This window comes from Pleurodeles waltl, chromosome 2_2 (genome assembly GCF_031143425.1).
Source record: "Pleurodeles waltl isolate 20211129_DDA chromosome 2_2, aPleWal1.hap1.20221129, whole genome shotgun sequence".
Lineage (NCBI taxonomy): Eukaryota > Metazoa > Chordata > Amphibia > Caudata > Salamandridae > Pleurodeles > Pleurodeles waltl.
In genome coordinates this window covers 1,111,654,754-1,111,676,072 of record NC_090439.1, presented here as the reverse complement: position 1 = coordinate 1,111,676,072, position 21,319 = coordinate 1,111,654,754, and the positions used below count along the sequence as shown (strand labels likewise).

At 46.0% G+C, this 21,319-nt stretch overlaps 1 protein-coding gene across 1 annotated transcript in view; it reads right to left on the bottom strand.

Moving 5' to 3' along the window:
• Nucleotides 1-1,276: 1,276 nt before the first annotated feature.
• Nucleotides 1,277-21,319, bottom strand: part of LOC138282893 (nmrA-like family domain-containing protein 1) — an 88,021-nt gene continuing 67,978 nt past the window's right edge. The window contains exon 5 of the mRNA XM_069220900.1: nucleotides 1,277-1,532. Within this exon, the coding sequence (XP_069077001.1) occupies nucleotides 1,353-1,532 (180 nt within the window). The 3' untranslated portion in view covers nucleotides 1,277-1,352. The remainder of the gene's footprint in view (nucleotides 1,533-21,319) is intronic.

Here is a 21,319-nt window from a genome sequence, read left to right as displayed (position 1 = left end):
TGTTCCCTCATAAAAACCCACTTAGAACTGACACAGTGATTTTTACAAGTGTTTCAATGTCTTACGCATCTTTGAGATGCATTGTGCTAAGCCTTAATGCATCAAAATGCCAATGGCTCCGTAACACAGGCATAGGAAATGACACAGTGGCTTTCTAATAGGAATCTGACCATCTGAAGGCACTTTACACACAGTAATTATTCATAAATTGACATCCCCTCAACCGGTTGTTGGCCTACACATGTAACTATCATGCTGTAGGACCCCTTGACCAACCTGGGACCATGGTACCTGAGATATTAACATCCACTTTAGCAATGCAATGTGACGCTGTGAACTCCTTTCAAGGGACAGGCCAGGATTGCCACATCTCCATATAGGAATGGGTCCCCAAGTCCAGCCAAGCGTACTTCAAAGCACAACAGGTAAGTACACACATAAGGTAGGTAACACATAATTAGCCACTTTACTTTACAATATATGCTTGTATTTATTCACATTGCACTGTCACTCACTATGACACACATACTTATGTATGTAAGTACACATAAGTAGACTATGCCCACTGTATTGTGACACATAGACATACTCCATCCTTGTCTATATTGCATCCAGGACCAATGTGATAGAGTAAAAGGTGAGTTTTCCACCATTTCATACTCTTTTACATTGGTCCGCACACATTAGGTTACTTGCGTCAGTCAGAACTGACGCATCGCCTATGTGTTTTTGCCACATTGCTGAAGTTCCGCTTGTTATAAGCCCAACTTCAGTAATCCATCACATTTTGGGCAGTCGCACTGCAGCATCATTTCCTCGGATGTGTCAGTATTTCTGACACATCCTTGGGACCCTACGCCATGGTGTGCCTTATTATACGTACGATGCATCTATGGCTTTGTAAGCTGTCTTGACGCAGTGCATGTTATTCTGATGCATCGTTGACGCAAAGCGTCATTCCTTGTTAATATGCCCCTAAATGAGTTAGGGGCATCACACACACACCTTAGGAAAGCAGGTATATGGAATTAGCAAAAGACAGTACAAGCCGTGCTCCATCTGAACAAGTTTAGGACTTCAAACATTGTGCACCAGAAAAGCAGAATATAATGAAACAAATATCATGCTCCATAACACCGGCATTCATTTGGAATGCAGAGGAATGCAATATGCGTAGAATGTCATAAGCCAAGTCTAGGAAGTGAGCACCAGGAAAGCAGAGAACGGACTGAGCAAAAGACAAGATGAAAAACAAAATAATGACATGACTAATATACTTTTTCGCAAAATAGCTACAACAATTTTTATTGCTACCAGTCCCCAATCCAAAATAACAAAAACAACATTTCTTCCTATAAACTTTTCAAGGCCTCCTTGTTCTCGCAGAGGAACTGGTCAAAGCTCTTGACATTTGGGTTGAGCTGACGTGTTAGTTTGATGTCACGGTCTATCTTTGTCCAGTAGAACCGGAACATATCAGCAAGTTCCTTGGCCCCAGGAAATCCCAGCTTCTCATAATTTTCAGGAGAAATCTAGTAAAAGATAACAGATGGCAAATACATGCAATTAGCCAAATGTTTAGTTACAATTGCTGGTTACATCTTCCAGGGAAGTTTCTTAAAGGCATTTATATCATCAACATAAGAGCACAATAAAAGACTGCATGAGGTGTTCAACCGGTGCCATTCTCTGCAATGGCTCATGACCTGCATACATGTAGGGAGACTAACTTGCACTCTCTATCTTCAAGATGTCCATTCCAGAAGGGTAAGTGACTCAACTATAATTTTATAACAAGACAGGAGGCCCTATTATGCAATCTCCCAAAAAACCTCCTCCCCTGGGCAGGAAGCGAATATTGGCATTAATGTCCTGAAACAGCTGAAAGCTGGGGATAAGACTCATTGGGGGTCATTCTAACCCTGGCGGTCCAAGACCGCCAGGGCTAAAATGACGGGGGCACCGCCAACAGGCTGGCGGTGCCCCGCTGGGCATTCTGACCGCGGCGGTTTGACCGCGGTCAGAAGTGGAAAACCGGCGGTCTCCCGCCGGTTTTCCGCTACCCATTTGAATCCTCCATGGCGGCGCAGCATGGAGATTCTGACAGCCCATACCGCCATCCTGTTCCTGGCGGTTCGCCCGCCAGGAACAGGATGGCGGTATGGGTTGTCATGGGGCCCCTGGGGGCCCCTGCAGTGCCCATGCCAATGGCATGGGCACTGCAGGGGCCCCCGTAAGAGGGCCCCACAAAGAATTTCACTGTCTGCATTGCAGACAGTGAAATTCGCGACGGGTGCCACTGCACCCGTCGCACCTTCCCACTCCGCCGGCTCCATTCGGAGCCGGCGTCCTCGTGGGAAGGTAGTTTTGCACTGGGCTGGCGGGCGGCCTTTTGGCGGTCGCCCGCCAGCCCAGTGCAAAACCCAGAATACCCTCAGCGGTCTTCCGACCGCGGAGCGGTATTTTGGAGGGGGAAGTCTGGCGGGCGGCCTCCGCCGCCCGCCAGACTTAGAATCACCCCCATAGTGTTATATTGGACAGGGAGGTACTCTCATGTTTGAGCCTGGGCTCACTCCGCATCCAAATTCAGCAGGCTGGGCTCTTCCGCTGTTTATTCATGAATACATTAGGTCCAAGATAAAAAGTTTGGTGGATAGGAATGTCAGATCTAAAATGAGGGCAGAGTGTCCAAAGAAAACATGAATACCTGAGAAAGCTGCCATACCACCTGGATTGGAAGTTAAAATTGTAACATTTTTAAGCAAAGGTAGGAAGAACCCTATAAAATTTGTGGATAGGGCGTGGTCCTTGTGCTCAAATAAATTGTTTGATGCCCTAGATATTGCTTCCCTTATTTTGTGTGAGGCTGAAGATAGGGAAAAATTCAGAGGTTCTATGGGACCCAGAAATAAATTCTGGTTGGGCCCAAAGGACAATTTGCTTTCTTGGGAATGCAAATGAGGGGCTTTCATTTGAAAGATGTAAGGGACTGTTACACATTGATCAGAACATTGGGCAGCTAGGAGGCTCAGATATAAAGGTCAATTATAAACAGTCTCTGTTTTGGCATGAATTTATTGAAGAAGTTGGGTGGTACACTCAGACCTTTGCCTCTGTGGACAGGGCACAATCATCCCTGGCTTGTGTTTTGGGATGTGTCCTCCAGGGCCGGTTGATATGATGGGTATTTCACGGGCCAGGGGATCTTCTACATACTCTTCCATCAGCCACAGTAAGATAACTCAACCTCAACATTCTTCCTACAAGGAAGAAGGGGAGGACACTTTGTCATCAGCAGAGGCCAAGCAAAGGGAAGGGGGACTCATGGGAAGTGTAGTGTCCTCTTCCCGTGTGACAGTAGGAGGAAGGATGGCCATTTTCGTTCAACAGTGCAGTTTAATATCAAAAGATCCATGGTTATTAAAGATGACGAGATGGTTTGAAACAGAATCAATGCACCACCAATACAGACCAGGTGACCTTTGCCAGCATATTTTTCTCAAGAAAGCTGGGATCTGGTCACTGCAGATGTAAAGGACTTGTTGTAGAAGGGGGTTATAAAAACAAAGCGCTACACCCCAGAAAATTATCAGCAACATATTCCTAGTGCAGAAGAACAACAAAAGAATATCGGCCTGCAATACATTTGAAAGAGTTCAACCAATTTATTCTGTATTGCCATTTCAAAATGGAGACAATTATATGCCTGATGAGAATCCTTCTTTCAGGGGACTGAATGGTATGTCTGGATTTTAAAGACTTTGGCAAAAAAGACACTTAGCTGACAGTTCCAACCTGTCAAGAGCACAGAGAGTACCTACAGTTTCTGTGGCAAGGACACTTGTTCAGATTGAAGCCCCTTCCTTTCAGCCTATCCTCCCCTCTTTGGTGCTTCACCAAGGCGATGAGGCCTCTTGGGGCTGCCAACTCAGAGCACAGGAACTGAGGATGATGGAGTACCTGGGACAAGAGAGGAAGAGGTTGGTGATCAAGTTCAGGGGGCAAGAGTTGATTCAGTCATTGTGCTTCATTATCAGTGTGGAAATATTGGAGTTGATGCCTTCAAGCAAGGTGGAATTCTTGGAGTTTTGATGGATTCCGTAAAGAAGATTCCCCAGTTGCCAGGAGCAAAGTTAAAGGTGATAAAGAAGAAGTTGAGGGTCATGTTCTCACAGCATCAGATTTCTCTCTGGCGGTTGGCAAGGCTAGTGGTTCTCAATACAGCCGTTTTGTTCTGGACCCCTTCATTAAACGTCTCTCCAGCGCATGAAATAAGACAACTTCAGTTAGGCCTAGAATACTCACTAACATTCCCTTCAGATCAGGGGTCAATAGAGGAGATAAGTTAGTATCTAAGTAATGTACACATGTGGAAGGAGTGAGCTATATTCGATATATATATACCCAGATCTTTTCTTAGAATCAGATGCAAGTCTTGGTGACTGGGGTGCAAGACGTGGCAGTTGCTTGACAGACGAGGATAGTCCAGGAAGAAATCCTTAATGCACATAAAATCCTTAATGCACATAAGTGTTTAGAGCTTCTTGCAGGCTTCTTTGCAATTTAGAGCTTTGCAGAAAACAGGGTCAAATATTATATTCTGCTTCATACGGACAATGTTACAGCAGTCAGGTACATAGACTGGGAGGACCTAGGACAAAGCTACTAGTAGGTCTAGTTAGGTCCCTTTGGGAATTTTATCTGCATAGGAAAATATCATCAGTGGCACAATATATTTTGGGACCGACAATGCAGTAGCAGATTGGCATTGGTATTCAAGGACCACATACGACAGCAGCAAAATGTGTTTGGATCTCCAGGTATTGCAGATTCTGAACAAGACTTGGGGTTCTTTCAGCGTAGACCTCTTTGTGTCCTGCTTCACAGCTCTGTTGGGAAGACTTTACAGCTGAAGACTGGATCCTGAAGCTGCAGCAACTGATGCTTTCCTTCACAATTGTTTTACGCCATTTATCATGAATCCAAGATGTGTTTTCCAGATCGGCAGGGAGTTAGTAAGGGTCACATTGTGGAGGGAGCAGCCTTGGTTTCCTTCACTCCTAGAATTATCAGTCGATTGTCCAATTCTTATTCCAACATTTCCTCAGCTGTTGCGGGTCCCTCCTGGGCAGCTTCACAACCTGGTTTTGAAGGGCAGCCTCGCCCTGGTGGCATGGAGCCTTTTGGGTACTTATAGGCACACCAGGCCTTTCGGAAACAACTTCTACTTATGGTAGAGCATCCTGGGTTAAAGGTACAAGGGCTAAAACTCACCACAGGATACCTGGAGTTGCTGGTGTGTGGCAAAATGTGTTGATTTCATTATCTCTCATGTAACAGTGTTTTAAATTTTCTAGCATTCTTTACAAAGGGACAGAAGGCTAATAGAACTATTAATAGATATAGATCAGCACTCTCAGCAGGACATCAGAAAGCTGAAGGTAAAGTGGTTTGGGAGCACCTGCTGGTCTGTAAATGATTGAAGTGTATCAATACACTGAGCCCAGGTATTCACCTTTATAGGATGTAGAGATGGATTTACAGCTTGTAAAATCATGTAGGACAATGACACGCTATACTTCAAACTGCTGTCAGCATATTTGGTAATGTTATGTTTTTTTGTTTTTTTTAAGGGTATAGGGTGCTAGATAGGGGTGAGTGAAAAATGTATAGTTTGCTTTCAAGCAATAAAGCAAAATTAGGCACAATTACTCGAAATGCAAATCCATCACTTCATACTTAATTTTAGCGCAAAATGCATCCTTGTGTCAGTCTTTGCAGTGATGACGTATTTAAACAAGAGCACTGTGAACAGCATCTGCTTGTATTCTGTTATCATTTGTTTAGAGTAAATTTTTACTGACAACTGTGACATTCATTGTCATTTTTTAACATGCCTGGCGCATAATTACGTGAAGTAGTGTTATCACATTTTCAAGAATTTCCCTTAACAAGTCTAATGCAAAATTCCCCAAATTAAACAAATTATACCTGCGTAATTTAAAATTCACCCAGGCCTAATGTTCAAACGCTAGATATTTTTGCCATCCATCTTTCTCCTGTGGGCATTCATTTTACAATATCAAGACGTGCAAGAAATGCCTCTCCTTCCATTGAGTGTCCTGCCTTTCCTCTGTGAGTGGTCAGATGTCTCATGCAGTACGTACACGTAACAAAGAGTTTGAGGACATCAGATCTGCTACTTTTGATAGCTTCGCTCTAGCCATTTAAGCCTGTGTCCTCTACTGCCCTTAGACACAGGTTGTTTAGGGGAACATTTGGCAAGGGGTGCAAGGGCTTTAAAGGCTTTTGGTTCAGGGCAAGGTTGGGGGATATTTTCAGAACCGCAGATTGGTCAAGGGTATCTACATTTAAAATGTTTATTACAAAACCTGCCGAGCATGCAGCTTTTGCGGTTCTGCAAAGGTTTTAAACATGCATAATAGAGCCTCCTCTTTGTAATAAAATTGCAGATTCTCCTAGATAATATTGAAGGAGTCATAATTTTATTAAAGACAAAGGAGGCAAATATTATCCCATCTCTGATATTTGCTAGCGGTCCCTATGGCTGATGGTAACATATCTGTTCAATTACTTCTCGAGCTAAGATACAGAAGCCAAGCAACAGGTTTAAGTGTCTAACCATAATCTGGCTTGACAATGTCAAGTGATGATGACCAAAGGAAAGAATGTCTTTGGCTGCTTCTTAGTTTTCTGATACTATTTGGGGTTGTGCATTTTTTTCATAGACTGCAGACTTTGACTCATCAATTAAAAATTAAATGATATTTGCCCTACTGCAATTTATAGGTGGGGATGTCTATTGTATATGTTAAAAACTTCCTGCCCTTGGGAGCAGGACTATGGGAGCTGTGGTGTTGCGTTACGTGCTGTAGAACATAAAGCGAGAAGAGAGACTGCATAATATTCCCCTTTTTTTGTCTTTAATAAAATCAGGACTCTCATTCAATATTATCTAGGAGAATCATACATGAAATAAGTATCAAGTTATTTACACAAAATTTCATGCAAGAATATTTATTCAAAACAAGGGTTAAATTTCATCACATAAAATCAGTTGCCTTTTTCCACTGGAGCTTAGGGCCTGATGTACAAAGCACTTCTGCAGTCACATATCTGCAAAATCACACGGTTTGCAACTGCAAAAATGATGTATGGTGTGCTTTAAGCCAATTTTGCAAGTCGGAAAAAAAAATCTACCCACACCAAATTGATTGTAGGAAGGAGCATGAAAGGCTTACTCTACGAACTGCGATTCAGTATAGTATGTAGGAATGCTTTGAGACCATAATTGCTGTTACAAACCATTGAACAGTTGACTACTCCTCAAAGGAGAGTAGTAACAGGCTTGCAAAGAGGAGTCTGTCCCTATTGGACAGCTTCCCTATTGGGAAACATGTCAGGAGTTCCGGGATGAGGGGTGTACACTGATTGGGTGGCAGCAGGTAGCGATGTAAGGGGCCACTGCCAACTCCCACTGAAAGTGTTCCTAACTTTCATTTTTCTAAAGCAACAGTGGTTTGTTTAAGAAACATGGGCTCATTTAAAAAAGTGCTTTCCTGCTTGGAAATGCAAACACAGGGTGTTGGTTTGCTGCTCCTTGCAGGCCACTGTCCCTCTGTTTGTAGCCAGTAACAGGGAGTCACAAATAGTGACCTGCTTGATTCATAATCAGATTTCATGCTGTTCTGCGACCCCTTGTAGCTAGAGATTTTGCAGTGCGACCTATTAGTACACTGACTATCATAAAATTAAAGTCTGGTCGCATGAGGCCTGTGTAATTTACAATTAACATGCAACTAGTCTTTCAGTACAGCTAATCCCTAACTGCTGAATTTTCACATAATCATAACCATTACTGGTGAACATTACTATGAAAATGTAACTGCTCTGTGCTTTTCTAGCTAAAGCTTATACCTTAACCCGGGGGGGGGGGAAGGGGTTGTGTGTGTGTTAATGAACCTACACACTGACCTCTTATTTCATCCTCTCTAGGGATAATTGTTGCTAAATCAAATAGTGTTCCAGTGGATAAAGCTTAGCACTTATCTTAAACCAGCATTGTCTTTGCTCATGGTAGGTATACCCCCATACTAGAGGGTACCTCAGTGACAACCTATAGAAACTGAGATGCAGGCACCCTATATTAAACAAAACCCTTTGCTGCTGACTGTAATCTGTTTCCCTGCAAACCTTGGTACTCTGAATTAGAGCACCTGACTGTTGTCCCTGTAAACAAGCCACTTGTGTACCAGGAGTCATGAGCTGGGCGCCTACCCTTCCAACTAGTCGATGTCAACTTCCACTCTCAGAACCCATCTATCCCTCCAACCACTTGTGGATTGTGTCTTATCCGCTGACCCTTTACAGTGCTTTGCTGCCTTTCAGCTAGATTTATGCTATACAAATACCAAGTACATCCATAAGTAAAACTTCAATGTATTTTGAACCAGATTTTTTCATTGGCACTGAGTTAGCCACTGCAGTTTTATCAGGCGCAATTGTTTTTTTTTTTACACTGTGTTTATGTTGACATGGAAATTTAGGAAAGATAGATTTGTTAACAGCTGCTTTCAGTCGCGCCTTGCAGGGGTTACGGCGGGGGGGGGGGGGGGACGGCTCAGTGCGCAGGGGGTTATATTAATAACATTAAAACAAAAAAAAAACAAAAAAACTTACCACCGATCGTCCGTCGTCTCCGCATCAGGCCAGGCAGACACAGCCTCCCAGCCTGCCCTGCCGCCAGTCCTGACACTGCTCAGAGCAGAGTTAGGATTGCCTGGGAGGGCCCAGCCAGGGTGCTCCCAGACAGACTTGGAGCCTGTGCCTGCTTTCTACAGCCTGGCAACACAGTGCCGGGCTGGAGAGAGCACACTGCGCATGTGTGTTTGGCTGGCCCGAGATGGCTGGCCAAACATAAATGCGCAGTGAGGGGAGTGCACAGTGCACTCCCTTCAGTGCTCATCATCCCACATGTCCTGCCCCTTTTACAAGGAAAGGATAAGAAATACAGTTTATTATCCTTTCCTTGTTAAAGGCTTTGCAGCGGTTGCTGCTGGCTGGGGGCGGGGATGGAGGTAGATGAGCCGCCACTGGCAGCTTTACTTCCAAAGACCCAAATGGCTCCTTGATTACCACCCACTAATCCTGAAATTAGACAAGCACATGAACTAATAATGAGGACACCTCTATGTCCACAGTATGACTTTCACTGGTGCTAGAATCCTCTGGCTTGTTTTGTTCTGTTTTCATTCTTCTGTCCTACCTGGATAATGTCTACAAAGATGCACTTTAGGTTTTTTAACCTGTGGCCTTTGTTTTCTCCACAAGTGTGGACATTTGGCATGTTCACCATTCAATGCTATGTATTTATAATGACATGGTCTCTTTTGGGTATCACAGATATTTCCATCACTTCCCCACCTCAGATTGACAGCCCAGTACGTAGGGCATGCCCTGTGGGGGTCAGTTAAAGGTCCCCGGCTAATGGAAGTTTGATAGTGGCCGGAACTCTTTTGGGGGTTTTAGTAAGAGAGTCCTATCGGGACAGAGTAAGTGGTCGCCGGATGTGCAATCATGCTGGGGGCTGCAACAAGGAAACAAAGCCTTGGTTGGCTCCTCCATGTTGCAGCTTTCCTCCTTTTCTTTGGTTGACTTTGTTTTTTTTTTTAACTTTTTTTAAATGGTGGATGTTACAACCACACCCCATCTGAAGTTTTATAGTTATTTTTTCAAATGTGGTGGTGGTGTGCCGCTCTGCATGCCTGTCAACATCCTTAAGCATGTTATTCTTTTTCCGGACGCAGAGGTGGCGGGTGTTGACCCTCCGGTGGGTGCCCCAGCACTGCAGCAAGGCATCATTTCTAGTAGAATCTCCATCTGAACATCTGTGCATGAAAGGCGACCTCTGAAATCAGGATTTTAGAAGCTGATATAGCATCGACAGCAACCAAAAGATATTCATCTAAATAAGTAAGGCAGAGAGAAGGGAAGATGTGAGTACAAGGGATTGGAAGAACAAGTGTTCCTTGGGTGATGTTGAGGTAGATCTCTTATAGTTAGGAACAAATCAGACCTATGGGTGATCCAACAGCCAGACAGGGAGAGGGTTCTGTGTTGGTTTTCAGTGTAAAAGACCAGCTCATGGACATGTGATGAATGGACCGATGAGACAGGAGAAAGATGGTGAGGAAAGATGTTTTGATGATGTAGGTAGATCAATGAATCATTCTTGATAAGCTAAACTATGCGCTGAAGAAGTAAGTCTTAAAGCTACACAGGTGCAAGCTCACAATTCACTCAGTTGGCCAAATAAGGCCAATGGAGGCTTCACCCAGGTAAAGGTAACAACAGAGGCGAAAAATAATCTACCTGTCAAGTCAAGGAGAGCATCCTTCACCTGCAGCATCGTGTCCGCAGGAGTAGTGAGGCTTTACTCCCTGCTGCCCTCAGTGTCAGTAGAGTGGATTAAGGCACCTTCCATGGCTCAGGCCCATGCAGAGTGCCGTGCTTGACCTCTAAGTGCAATCGGCCAGCAGCACCAACCCCCAAAGGACTGAGTGCCTCAGTCTCACACAGCAGAGGAACTCAGAATCAGTGTGACCAGAAAGATTTCACTTGACCTGATGATACAAGGGAGTGTTTAGAACAAGCAAGGATTTGTGGCCAGATGTATCATCCATTTTTGCATTCGCAAACGGTGCGAATGGCCGTTTGCGAATGCAAAAATGCCTTTCAGGATTTATGAAAGACATTCGCAACGCAAATTTAAGGAATTGCTAAAATAGCAATTCCTTATATTTGCGAGCCCGTTTAGAGAATCGCAAATTGCGATTCTCTAAATAAGGAATCGCAAAAAAGGATTCCTTATTTGCGTTGTCTAAACCACATGTAACAAGTAGGGGCCAGATGTAGCAAAAAAAAACAAATTGCGACTCGCAAAATGCGAGTCGCAATTTGGTATGCCAGGAAATAAACCGGTCCGATTTAGCGACTCGCAGCCGGACTCGCAACGCTGTGTGCGAGTCCGCAGATTGCGAGGTCGCTGTTTGCGAGTGTGCAAAAAACGAACTCGCAATTAGCGAGTGGGTGTCGCAAATTGCGAGTACCTTCAAAATTGCTTGCAGGTGCAGCAGAACACTCCAGAAAGCACACCAGAACACTCTGGAAACACTTCCTGGCACATGATGATGACATCACAGCCAGGAAGTTTACTAATACACCTGGAAGGAGGCTGGACCACACCCTTTTATAACTGCCAGTCTTCACACTGAACAAGCAGCAGCAGCCATGGAGGGAACCCCACGAAAAAGGAAAATCAAATTTTCTGAGAGGGAGCTTGAGGTGCTGACCGAGGAATGTTGTCAGCACCATGATGACCTATTTGGGAGAGCAGCCCTCACTGTTCCTGAGGCCACCAAAAAGAAAATCTGGCAGGAAATGCAAGAAAAAATTCATTCCCTGGGTGTGAGCCACAGGACAATTGAGGACATAAGGAAGAGGTGGTATGACCTCCGCTCCCGGACCAAGGAGAGGGTGGCAGAAAGGCTCCGGGAGATGAGAGGCACTGGAGGGGGACCATCATCTGTGCCACCACCCACACCCCTTGAAGAAAGGATTGAGGAAACATTTGAGCCGGAAGCAGTGTGTGGATTTGGGGACCTGGACACCTCAGATCCCAGCACATCAACCGGTGAGTACCATGTGATAAGCCTGTACCCCTATCAATGTCATACCCCACCCACCATGTACACAGGTGCATGCACAACCAAATTAGCTCCATTTCAGGGTAGAAAAAGCCAGAATGATGCATTATGGGAAATGTAGTCAAATAGGCAGTTCATAGGCAAATGTTTATTAGGAATTGTGCAATAGATACTAGACACTGACAGTGTGTTCCCCATGTCCCACAGGTCTCCAGCAAGACACCCCCAACACCCCAAGCACCCAGGCCCAGGAGGACACCCCAGGACCCTCCAGCACCCCCACCTGCACAGTCAGCAGCATTCCTGCAGTGGTAACGCCTGCTGCAACAACAACGCCAGGAGCTGCCCCAGCAACAGCCAGGGAGGATACAGGTGGGAGCACAGGGCAGCCACCACTGCGCAGGCATCGCAGGGCAAGAGCATCTGGATCCTGGATACTTCCTCCAACCAGCAGTGAGGCACATCTGCTGCGGGGTCAGCGCCTGCAGAACAGAATATTGGGCAGGATTAGTGGGGTGCTGCACCGCTTTGTAAGACACAACCATGCAAGCATGCAGCACCTCAACAGACGCATGGACCTGATGTGCCAGAACACTGGGGACATTGCCTTTGCCATCAGGGAACTGGCGGGCGGACTGCTGGGCCAGGCAGAGGCTGGGCGGCGCAGAGATCGCCAGATAATGCTAAGACTGGACAGGATGGCCACATCGATCGGCAGGCTAGCCATCAACACAACAGGCCTGTCGAGGAGGACAGTTGGCCTGCAAATAGAGATGGGCCATTTTGCTGGGGATGTTGCCAGGGGCCTGGGACGTCTCACACACATAATAGAACTAATGGAGACACGGGAGATGTCGAGGGCCACCGGGGAAACACCCCAAGACAGTGAAGAGGGCTCCACAGTGAGCAGTGTATCTGCCACTGACAGTAGGGTGCTAAGGAGTGGTAGGCAGAGCACCATGGACGCAGCAGGGACCAGCCAGGCTGGCAGGAGGGGCAGGAGATCTTAGAGAACAGCCAGGAGAAATAAATGTGGCACATGCCGTTAATGTGCCACATGACTGGTTGGCATTTCCCTGCCCATGGACAATTTCATCTTGTATATAGTTCATTCATTACATTATTAAAACAGTTATTTTACTTCCACTTAACAAAAGGAGTGTTTGGTTAATGGGTGAGTATGGTGGGAGTTTACACGTACCGTCCAAAATATTGCGTTGCAATGTGGTCCCGTCTCAGTCTGCCTTGATTAGCTAGACTCCTATCCCCATGATGGCGATGTGGTTGTTCTTGCTCTTCATCATCAGGATCTGGGTCTGCAGGGGTGAGAGGTAGCCCACGTCGGGTGGCTATGTTGTGGAGGATGGCGCATGCAACCACAATTTTGAATGCGGTAAGGGGGGTGTATTGGAGGGCGCCTCCACTGCGGTGAAGGCATCTGAATCTTGCCTTCAGGAGTCCGAAGGTGCGCTCGATCAGGTTCCTGGTGCGCACTGTTGTATTGCCTCTCAGATTCATTTCTTGGTGTTAAAAACGGAGTAATGATCCATGGCCTTAGAGCATATGCACTGTCACCTGTTGGGCACAAAAGTACACTGTTAGGAAGTCCAGATAGTCGTGCACAGTGACCTGTGTGTATGTCTGCAAGTGTCTGTGGCTCTACCTAGGAGGTATCCGTCTCCAAATTCCCCACGTTCCAGGCGTTGATGTATCCCACTATGCCTAAAAATGTATGAGTCATGGGTACTGCCTGGAAACTTAGCTACGATGTCCGTGATGACGTAATGGGCATCACAAACAACCTGTATGTTGAGTGAGTGGGTACACTTTCTGTTGCGGAAAATGTGTTCCAGATTAGCAGGGGGGCATATTTGAATGTGTGTCCCATCTACACATCCAATGACATGGGGAAAGTGGGCAATGCGGTAAAAGTCCAGCTTGGTGCTGTTAATTTCTGCCTCATTCCTTGGTAAGTATATGAAGTGAGACCTGTGCGTGACTAAGGCATCTAGGAATGCCCTGAGGAACCTTGACACTGCACTTTGGGATACCCCACCTGCCACGGCAATGACCCCCTGATAGCTCCCTGAGGCCAAGAGGTGCAGTGCGCATAGTACTTGCACATGCGTAGGGATGGCGCAGCCACACAGAGTCTTGTGTTCTAGCTGTGGTTTCAGTAAATCTATTAATTCTAGAATGGCTGCGCTGCTAAGGCGGTATTTGTCATAGATCTCCTCTTCAGTTTGCTGAAAAAGAGTCTGCCTGGTTCTATATATCTTCTCCTGTCTGTGGCCCCTCCTCCTCCTCTGCTGGGCTGCGTAGACTCTCCTCCTCACTGCTATCAGGTATATCTCCGCCATCTTGAGTAACCCAGATGCCTTCTGGGTCCCCTTTTATACTTTGGTAATGGTTACCACCTGCTCTGAGTTAGTGGTAAATGGGACATGCAAACTGGGCTTTTTGCGACTAGTCGCAATTTGCGAGTTGCAATTGCATATGGGTTGCGACTCGCAAATTGCGACTCGCAATTTGCGGGTCGCACAATGGGGTCGCAACAGATGCGACTCGCAAACGGGTCCCATCGCTTTTTGCGAGTCGGAAATGGGCTTTTTGCATCCCATTTCCGATTTTGCACTGTCGCAAATTGCGATTCTGCCCGTTTGCGAGTCGCAAACGTTTGCTACATCTGGCCCCAAATCCTTAATGCGAATTTGGCGTTAAGGAATCGCTATTACCACCAAGTTGAACTTGGTGGTAACCATGTGCAAATTTGAAAAATGCATTAAAAATGCATTTTTAAAATTGACATGTAACGCACACATGCCCCTTTGGCATATGTGCGCCTTACATGTCCTTAAAAATATTTCTTGGGGTCCTTAGGCCCCCAGCCCCCTTGGGTTTGGATTTCCCAAATTTGAAAATTCCAGGTAGGAATTCGCAAATTGGGAAATGCAAAAAAATTGCAAATATGGGCCTACAGGCCCATAGGTGCGAATGGGGCCGGTATCGCAATTTGCGATTCGGTAATAGCATTTGCGATTTTTAAGAAAAAAATTTAAGAATCGCAAATATGATACATAGCATTTTGCGAATCAGAAATAGCGATTTCTTAAAAATCGCTATTACCGAATCGCAAAAGGCTTTTTTGATACATCTTGCCCTTGGTTTCAAAACAGCCATTGGCTCATGGGTGTATGGCATCTAGTGCATAATTTGTTAAAAGTACAATTGCCAAACACCTTTTAGAAGCTCACTGACTGTGAAAGTATACGCTGGGATTGCAGACTGGCAAGACTATGTGACGCCCTATAGATGGCAGCCTCATGCTGCGGCTCAGGTGAACCCGCCCATCCAACACTTTCTGGATTTGGAATGACATGGGGCACTGATTGGGACCAGAAAACACCCAAGTGCATATCCCACCTGTCCCTGGCTGAGCTGTACCAGCGAAGGACCCACTGCACACATCCTAAGGTCTAAGGAGTTGAATAAGATGTGGACGTGCAGAAACGGCAGCAGCACACCCGGTGTGACAGAGGGAAGTGTCCAGCCAATGGCCCTCCTGTGCACAGCAAAGAGAAAATCCATCAAGCAGTTGCCAGAGGGATGCCTCTGTTGCATCAGGCTCCCTCTGCCATCCCAAGACGGAGAGGCACCTAGAAAGGAGGGCTGAAAGTGGGTGAGGTTGGAGGTCTGCTCCTCCTCAGCACCAGAAGAGGCTGCTGCAAGGTTGGATGCAGCCTGAGGCTAGACCCACATACAAGGAGAGGCCTTCCTAGTGATCCAGCAGTGAACACGTTGAGCTGCGGCATAGGTGATCAGTGGGTATTTGTCGGAGCCGGACAACAGTCGCAGATGAGTGAAGAGGTGCGGGTGCCATGTGGGTCACTGTTCCCATCAACAACACGATAGTTCTCAGTGACTGAAGGGGAGGCCAGACCAGCACACGCCTCTCCTCTGTGCTCCATGCTGATACCTCTATGGCAATAATACCTGGCATATAAAAGTGACAGCAGATGTGGACGTGGCTTGAGGAACACTAGTACTTCACCCTGCTGCTTCTAGGAGCTGCAGACACCACCTCCCCATAATTATCAGAATTAGCATGGAGCATACCTCTGTGAGCGATGAGACTGAGGACGTGTGGGTTACTCAGTTGAAGTAGACTAAAGGCCCGTCATCCCCCACGATGCCAGAGGCCACAGTGGAAATAATTATACACTATCCGACATCCATAAAGCTTGCATCGGCTCGATTAAGAAAAGCACTGTGAAATGATTTCTGTTAAATGTGGTTTAGCCACGTTCAATACTCACTTGCTGGAGGTTGAGAAGAGAATGGCATAGGTGGAACCGAAACTGGCAGAATCATCTGATGGGGAACATTGTGGCATGCACAACAAACTGACTGAGGTGGACAAAAGAAACTGAAGTGGTAATGTCTGCTTCCCAGGAGTTTAGGGGAGCTTTAAAAAATGATATTTTTTCCATCCATTTTTACCCAGTTAACAGGACTGATCTTCGATCCGCCCCTCAAGTTCCGGAGAGCGCCTGGTGTCAGATCCAGGGACCAAGCCAAATAATTGCCTGCATTCTGAGACAGCACGTCAAGTGATTGTGGTGGCTACAAAACAAGGTCACATTTCAACTGAAGACCACGTGGTACTTACCTCACACAACTTCTCACCTGCAACCTATCTAAAGCGGAAGAAATTTTAACTCCTCACGTCACAGCTGTGAAAGCGAGATATCCTCTTTGGCTTATTTGATTGGCCACTACACTGATAACTGATGCAAAGATCAAAGAATACGAGACCCTGATTCTCTGGAAAAGATACTGGACTCACTCAGTTCATCCATGATGGACACTATACATCCAGAAAAACACCACACCCTACTGACCACCGAGACCAGCCACATGAAGGACCCGCACCTGGAGAAAAGAGAGCGACTGGATGCTGTCATCTGCCGTCAATCTACTGGGAACAGGAACAGAAATGGAAGACAAGACGAGCCCAGAGACACATAAGATCCCCTCTTAAGGACTTTTTCTCTTAACAGATCTTGCACCAGTGGCCCACACTAAGTGGGGATGGCTGGTCCCATGGGACGGCTGACAGGAGAAGAACACATAGTGGGTCATTCTGACCCTGGCGGCCGGTGACCGCCAGGGTCACCGACCACGGGAGCACCGCCAACAGGCTGGCGGTGCTCCCTCGAGCATTCTGACCGCGGCGGTTCAGCCGCGGTCAGAAACGGAAAGTCGGCGGTCTCCCGCCGACTTTCCGCTGCTCAGGTGAATCCTCCATGGCTGTGGAGCGTGCTCCGCAGCCATGGGGATTCTGACACCCCCTACCTACCGGGGGAACATTGGCGGGCGGCCTCCGCCGCCTGCCAATGTTAGAATGACCCCCTAAATGTTGACATGATTTGCTCTTTTTGACTGTTTTAGCTTATTATGTTGTGTCTTTTGGGGGAAGGGTGGGGATTTGCGCATATCCTACATACTTGAGTTGACTGATAGAAGTTAATTACTGTTGAGTCTGATTGGGATGTATGCATGTATGATAATGTCAGTCAGCTTTTGGTGATGTGATATACATCTACTCCTTAGGATGGTTCAGACAAGTTAAATGTTTCCAATTTATGGTACTGTAAGGCTGTCTCACCAAAAATGCGGTGTTGATTTAACATTCTCTCATGTTTCATGTTAAAATGCATAACAGGTGACTTTGCTGTCCTGGCTTTCCCTTAAATAGCCAGTCTAAAGTTTTCTTAGTCGCCTGACCATATTGACCCGTTTTTGGATGTGTCTAGATCCTGTTTTTGTTAATTCTCTGTTCCCACTATTGTGCTATACAGCTTTGCTGGACATAGATAATGTCTTCAGCAATTTAAAAACTATTTCCACTCATTCAGGGAATATTAGTGGCATAGCAGACTTTGTAACAAGCATCATCAAAGCCTATAAGTCTCACCTATGTCAAAGCTATTGGCTTTGTTGGTGTGGAGTGGCACTGAGTTGCGTAGCATGGAGTAGAATGCATTTGTGTGGCTTGAATTGGGATGGCATTGTGTGGCATGGAGTGACACTGAGTGGAGTGAAGTGAAACTGTGTGGCATGCAGTGGAGTGGCATTGTGTGGCACTGTGTGGTGTGGAGGGGAGTGGCATTTTGTGGCATGGAGGGGAGTTGCATTGTGAGGTGTGGTGCGGACTGATACTGTGTGGTGTGGAGTGGAGTGGCATTGTGATGTGTGGAGTGTAGTGGAGTGACATTGTGTGGTGTGAAGTTGAGTGGTATTGTGAGAAGTGGAGTAGAGAGACACTGTGTGGCATGGTGTGGAATGGCATTGTGTAGAGTGAAGCGGAGAGGCACTTTGTGGAGTGAAGTGGTACTGAGTAGAGTGACACTGAGTGGAGAGGAGTGGCATAAAGTGGAGTGACATTGTGTGGTGTGAAGTGGATTGCAGTGACATTAAGTGGAGTGGAATGCCACAAAACACTTCAATGTCCTGTTAGGGCTAGTAAGTGCAATATAGACATAACTGTAGTTAAGTGGAGTGGTACTGAGTTAAGTAGAGTGAAGTGTCATTGAGTGGCATGGACTTGTATTGTGTGTGTGTGCGGCATTGAGTGGCATAACATTGTGAATATGGAGTTGATTAGAGTGGAGTTTCACTGAGTAGAGTGGCACTGTGTGGCATGAAGTGGAGTGGCACTGAATGGAGTGGAATGGCACATTGTGTGATGTGGAGTGGTGTGTAGTGGCATTGTGTGGTGTGGTTTAGAGAGGCATTTGTGGCATGGAGAGGAGTAGCACTGATTGCAGTGGAGTGGCACTCTGTGGAGTGGCATGGCATTGAGTAGAGTGGCATTAACTGAAGTGGCATTGTGTGGCCTGGATTCGAGTGGCATTGCATGGCATGGATTGGAGTGGAGTGGCATTGTGTGGCGCGGATTGGCGTGGCTTTGTGTGGCATGAATGGCACTGTGTAGCATGGAGTGGCATTTTGTGGAGCATTGAGTGGAGTGGCATTGTGTGACATGGAGTGGAGTGGCACTATGTGGGGTGGAGTGGAGTCGTATTGTGTAGCATTGAGTCGAGAGGCACTGTGTTGTGTGGAGTGACGTTGTGTGGTATGGAAAGCTGCTTGAGTTTCCAATTAATTGTCCTATAGTGATTCAAGTATTGTGCTTTTTAAATTGAATTATAATATGTTACCAATTGTGTCGACCTACAATCTCTGTAAACATCTGATGCCGTTCATCCGATGCAGAGGCTAGTTAGTGTATACAATGCTTACAACGCGTCAGTTTAAACTGGTTTGTTTACAAATAAATGTGTTTTAAGACCAGGAGGGACTAGTGGGCGAGGGAGTAACATATTTCGTACAGGTTAGGGATAAAGGAGAAGGAGCAGGTGGTGGCATTGTTGTGGATACGAATGTTAAAAGCCTTTTCCAAACAGGAGTAGCTTAGTACTCAATCATGATAGTGAATTATATTGAGTAACAACCACCTTGTTATGAGAACAGGTGAGCAGAACAGACTGTCAGAAGTTTAAACCAAAGATATTCCAGAGATGAAAATTGAGGAACTCTATAATGACTATCTCAGACATTGGGGTGGGGGAATGGTAGGGGAAGAAGCAACATGGAGAAGAGGCAGGTGTAGGAGGGAAGAAGCACCATGGACAAGGGGGGTGGAGAGGAAGAAGAAATGGTACCTCGATCACAGCGCGAGCAGCGGACAAACACTCCACAGGAAGGAAAGGAAGTGATGCCTGGCAGGCACTGGGAAATTAGGAGGCAACAAAGAGCGGCAATGATGCTAACGATTGGTTAGCAATGGGCAGGTTCCAAGGCCTTTATAGTAAACAATACCCCTTGCTGGGAAAGCACATGCGCTGTCAGCAGGCGAGACCTAAAAAGGAAAAGAAGTTCATACCAGCATTGGTTTTGGGTGCCCTGACATAGCTCTACTCCAAGAGACTCACCTTTCCCATAAGCTAAAGTGACAAGTTGAAATGTGACTGGCTGGAGAGAGTAAATTATGTGAGAAACAGTCATGGGGCACACCAAGCAGATTCTACACAAGTGACCAACAGGAAGGAAGGAGTGGCTATATTGATCGAAGAATAATTTCCTGTAGCTCATCTTCAAGACCTGGAAGGACAGGGATGGAGGTTTTGTGTTCAATAAGTTAAAGATGCAGGGCAGAACACTGGTGGTCAGCTTAGTGCATGACCTCTACTGTTGGGGAGAAGGGACAATGTCTAGCTGCAGTATCCAAACGTCTACTTGAGGTGGGCAACAGTATGGTTGTGATGGTCAGTGATTGGAACCAGAAACCAGACTCTACAAATCCTGTAGACCCAATAAAAGGCACAGCAAAGACAGAAATATTTAATGACTGACAACTCCATGGTTGATCCTCGGAGACAGCTCCACCCTATGACAGAGCTCACACTGTAACCTTGTGCATACACTGGTTCTGCTCCTGTACTGATTACTTCCTCATTTCTGCCTCTAAACTCAATTGAGTAATAGAGGCCTCCTCAGGAGCAGGATTAACGAATGCCCACTGCTGTGGAATGTCTACTGACAAGGCTAGATTGCAATTTTACCGGACTACATACCAGGAGGATAATGAAGGATCTGTAACATTGTCCTAGCTTTTTTATGTAACCAGGAAACCATGTGTGAACGGATATACAATGAGAGGTGCAGTCCTAGCCAAAAAGGTGGCTGGAAATCACAGAATCGATTATACAGGGATAGTGTTAATCTAACATTTCAATATAATCCGCTCCTCTAATACTCTGAATTGAGATGACTTATAATGGTGAAGTACGATCTCAACTCTTATTTATACTCAGCAAAGAAAAACATGAGCAGAGAGAAATAGCAGACAGTTTATTAGCTCTGTAGCTCAAGCAGCACTCAAGGAACACTGTGTAGGTGATTAGTGAAGAGAATGGTTGCTTATTGCCCAGTGTAGCTGAGGTCACTCTGGGAAAGAGTGCAAATAGTTAACATTAACTTTGCGCCCAGGTTCAACTCTGTGTTGTGATGGTACCAGTTGCACCCTACTGGACCTTAGGAGTTCTGTGGAAAGGAGAATGAAGGCTTTTGTTTGGGGAGGGTGTATTCTTAGATTGAAAGTCTCAGGCGTCATGCCTCAACAGAATTGGGAGGCTTACACCTGGTGCATGTGGAATCATGTGGGTCGTCACAGGGCAAGCACATGCCGCTCACATGCAAGTAAATTCAGGCGTCCTGTTTTTGTTCACTCTCTATTTCAAATTGTTGCTCTGTATATCAAGGCATGATGAGACAGATAAAGCCAAAACCTTTTTCTATAGTCCTCGCTTTATGCCTGCCGCAGAGAACATAACAAGGTGAGAGTCTGATGTAGGTTAGGCACAAGGCACCATTTTGGTTGAATGGGGAAATACTGATTGACAGCTGTTTCGTACCCAGGACCAGTTGGAAAGTGGGTTGTATCCAGAACACTGATCACATGCTGTAGATGGGCATTTTAAACAGTTCACTGAACTCTAACCCGAGTATAAGCAAACAAATATCCATTT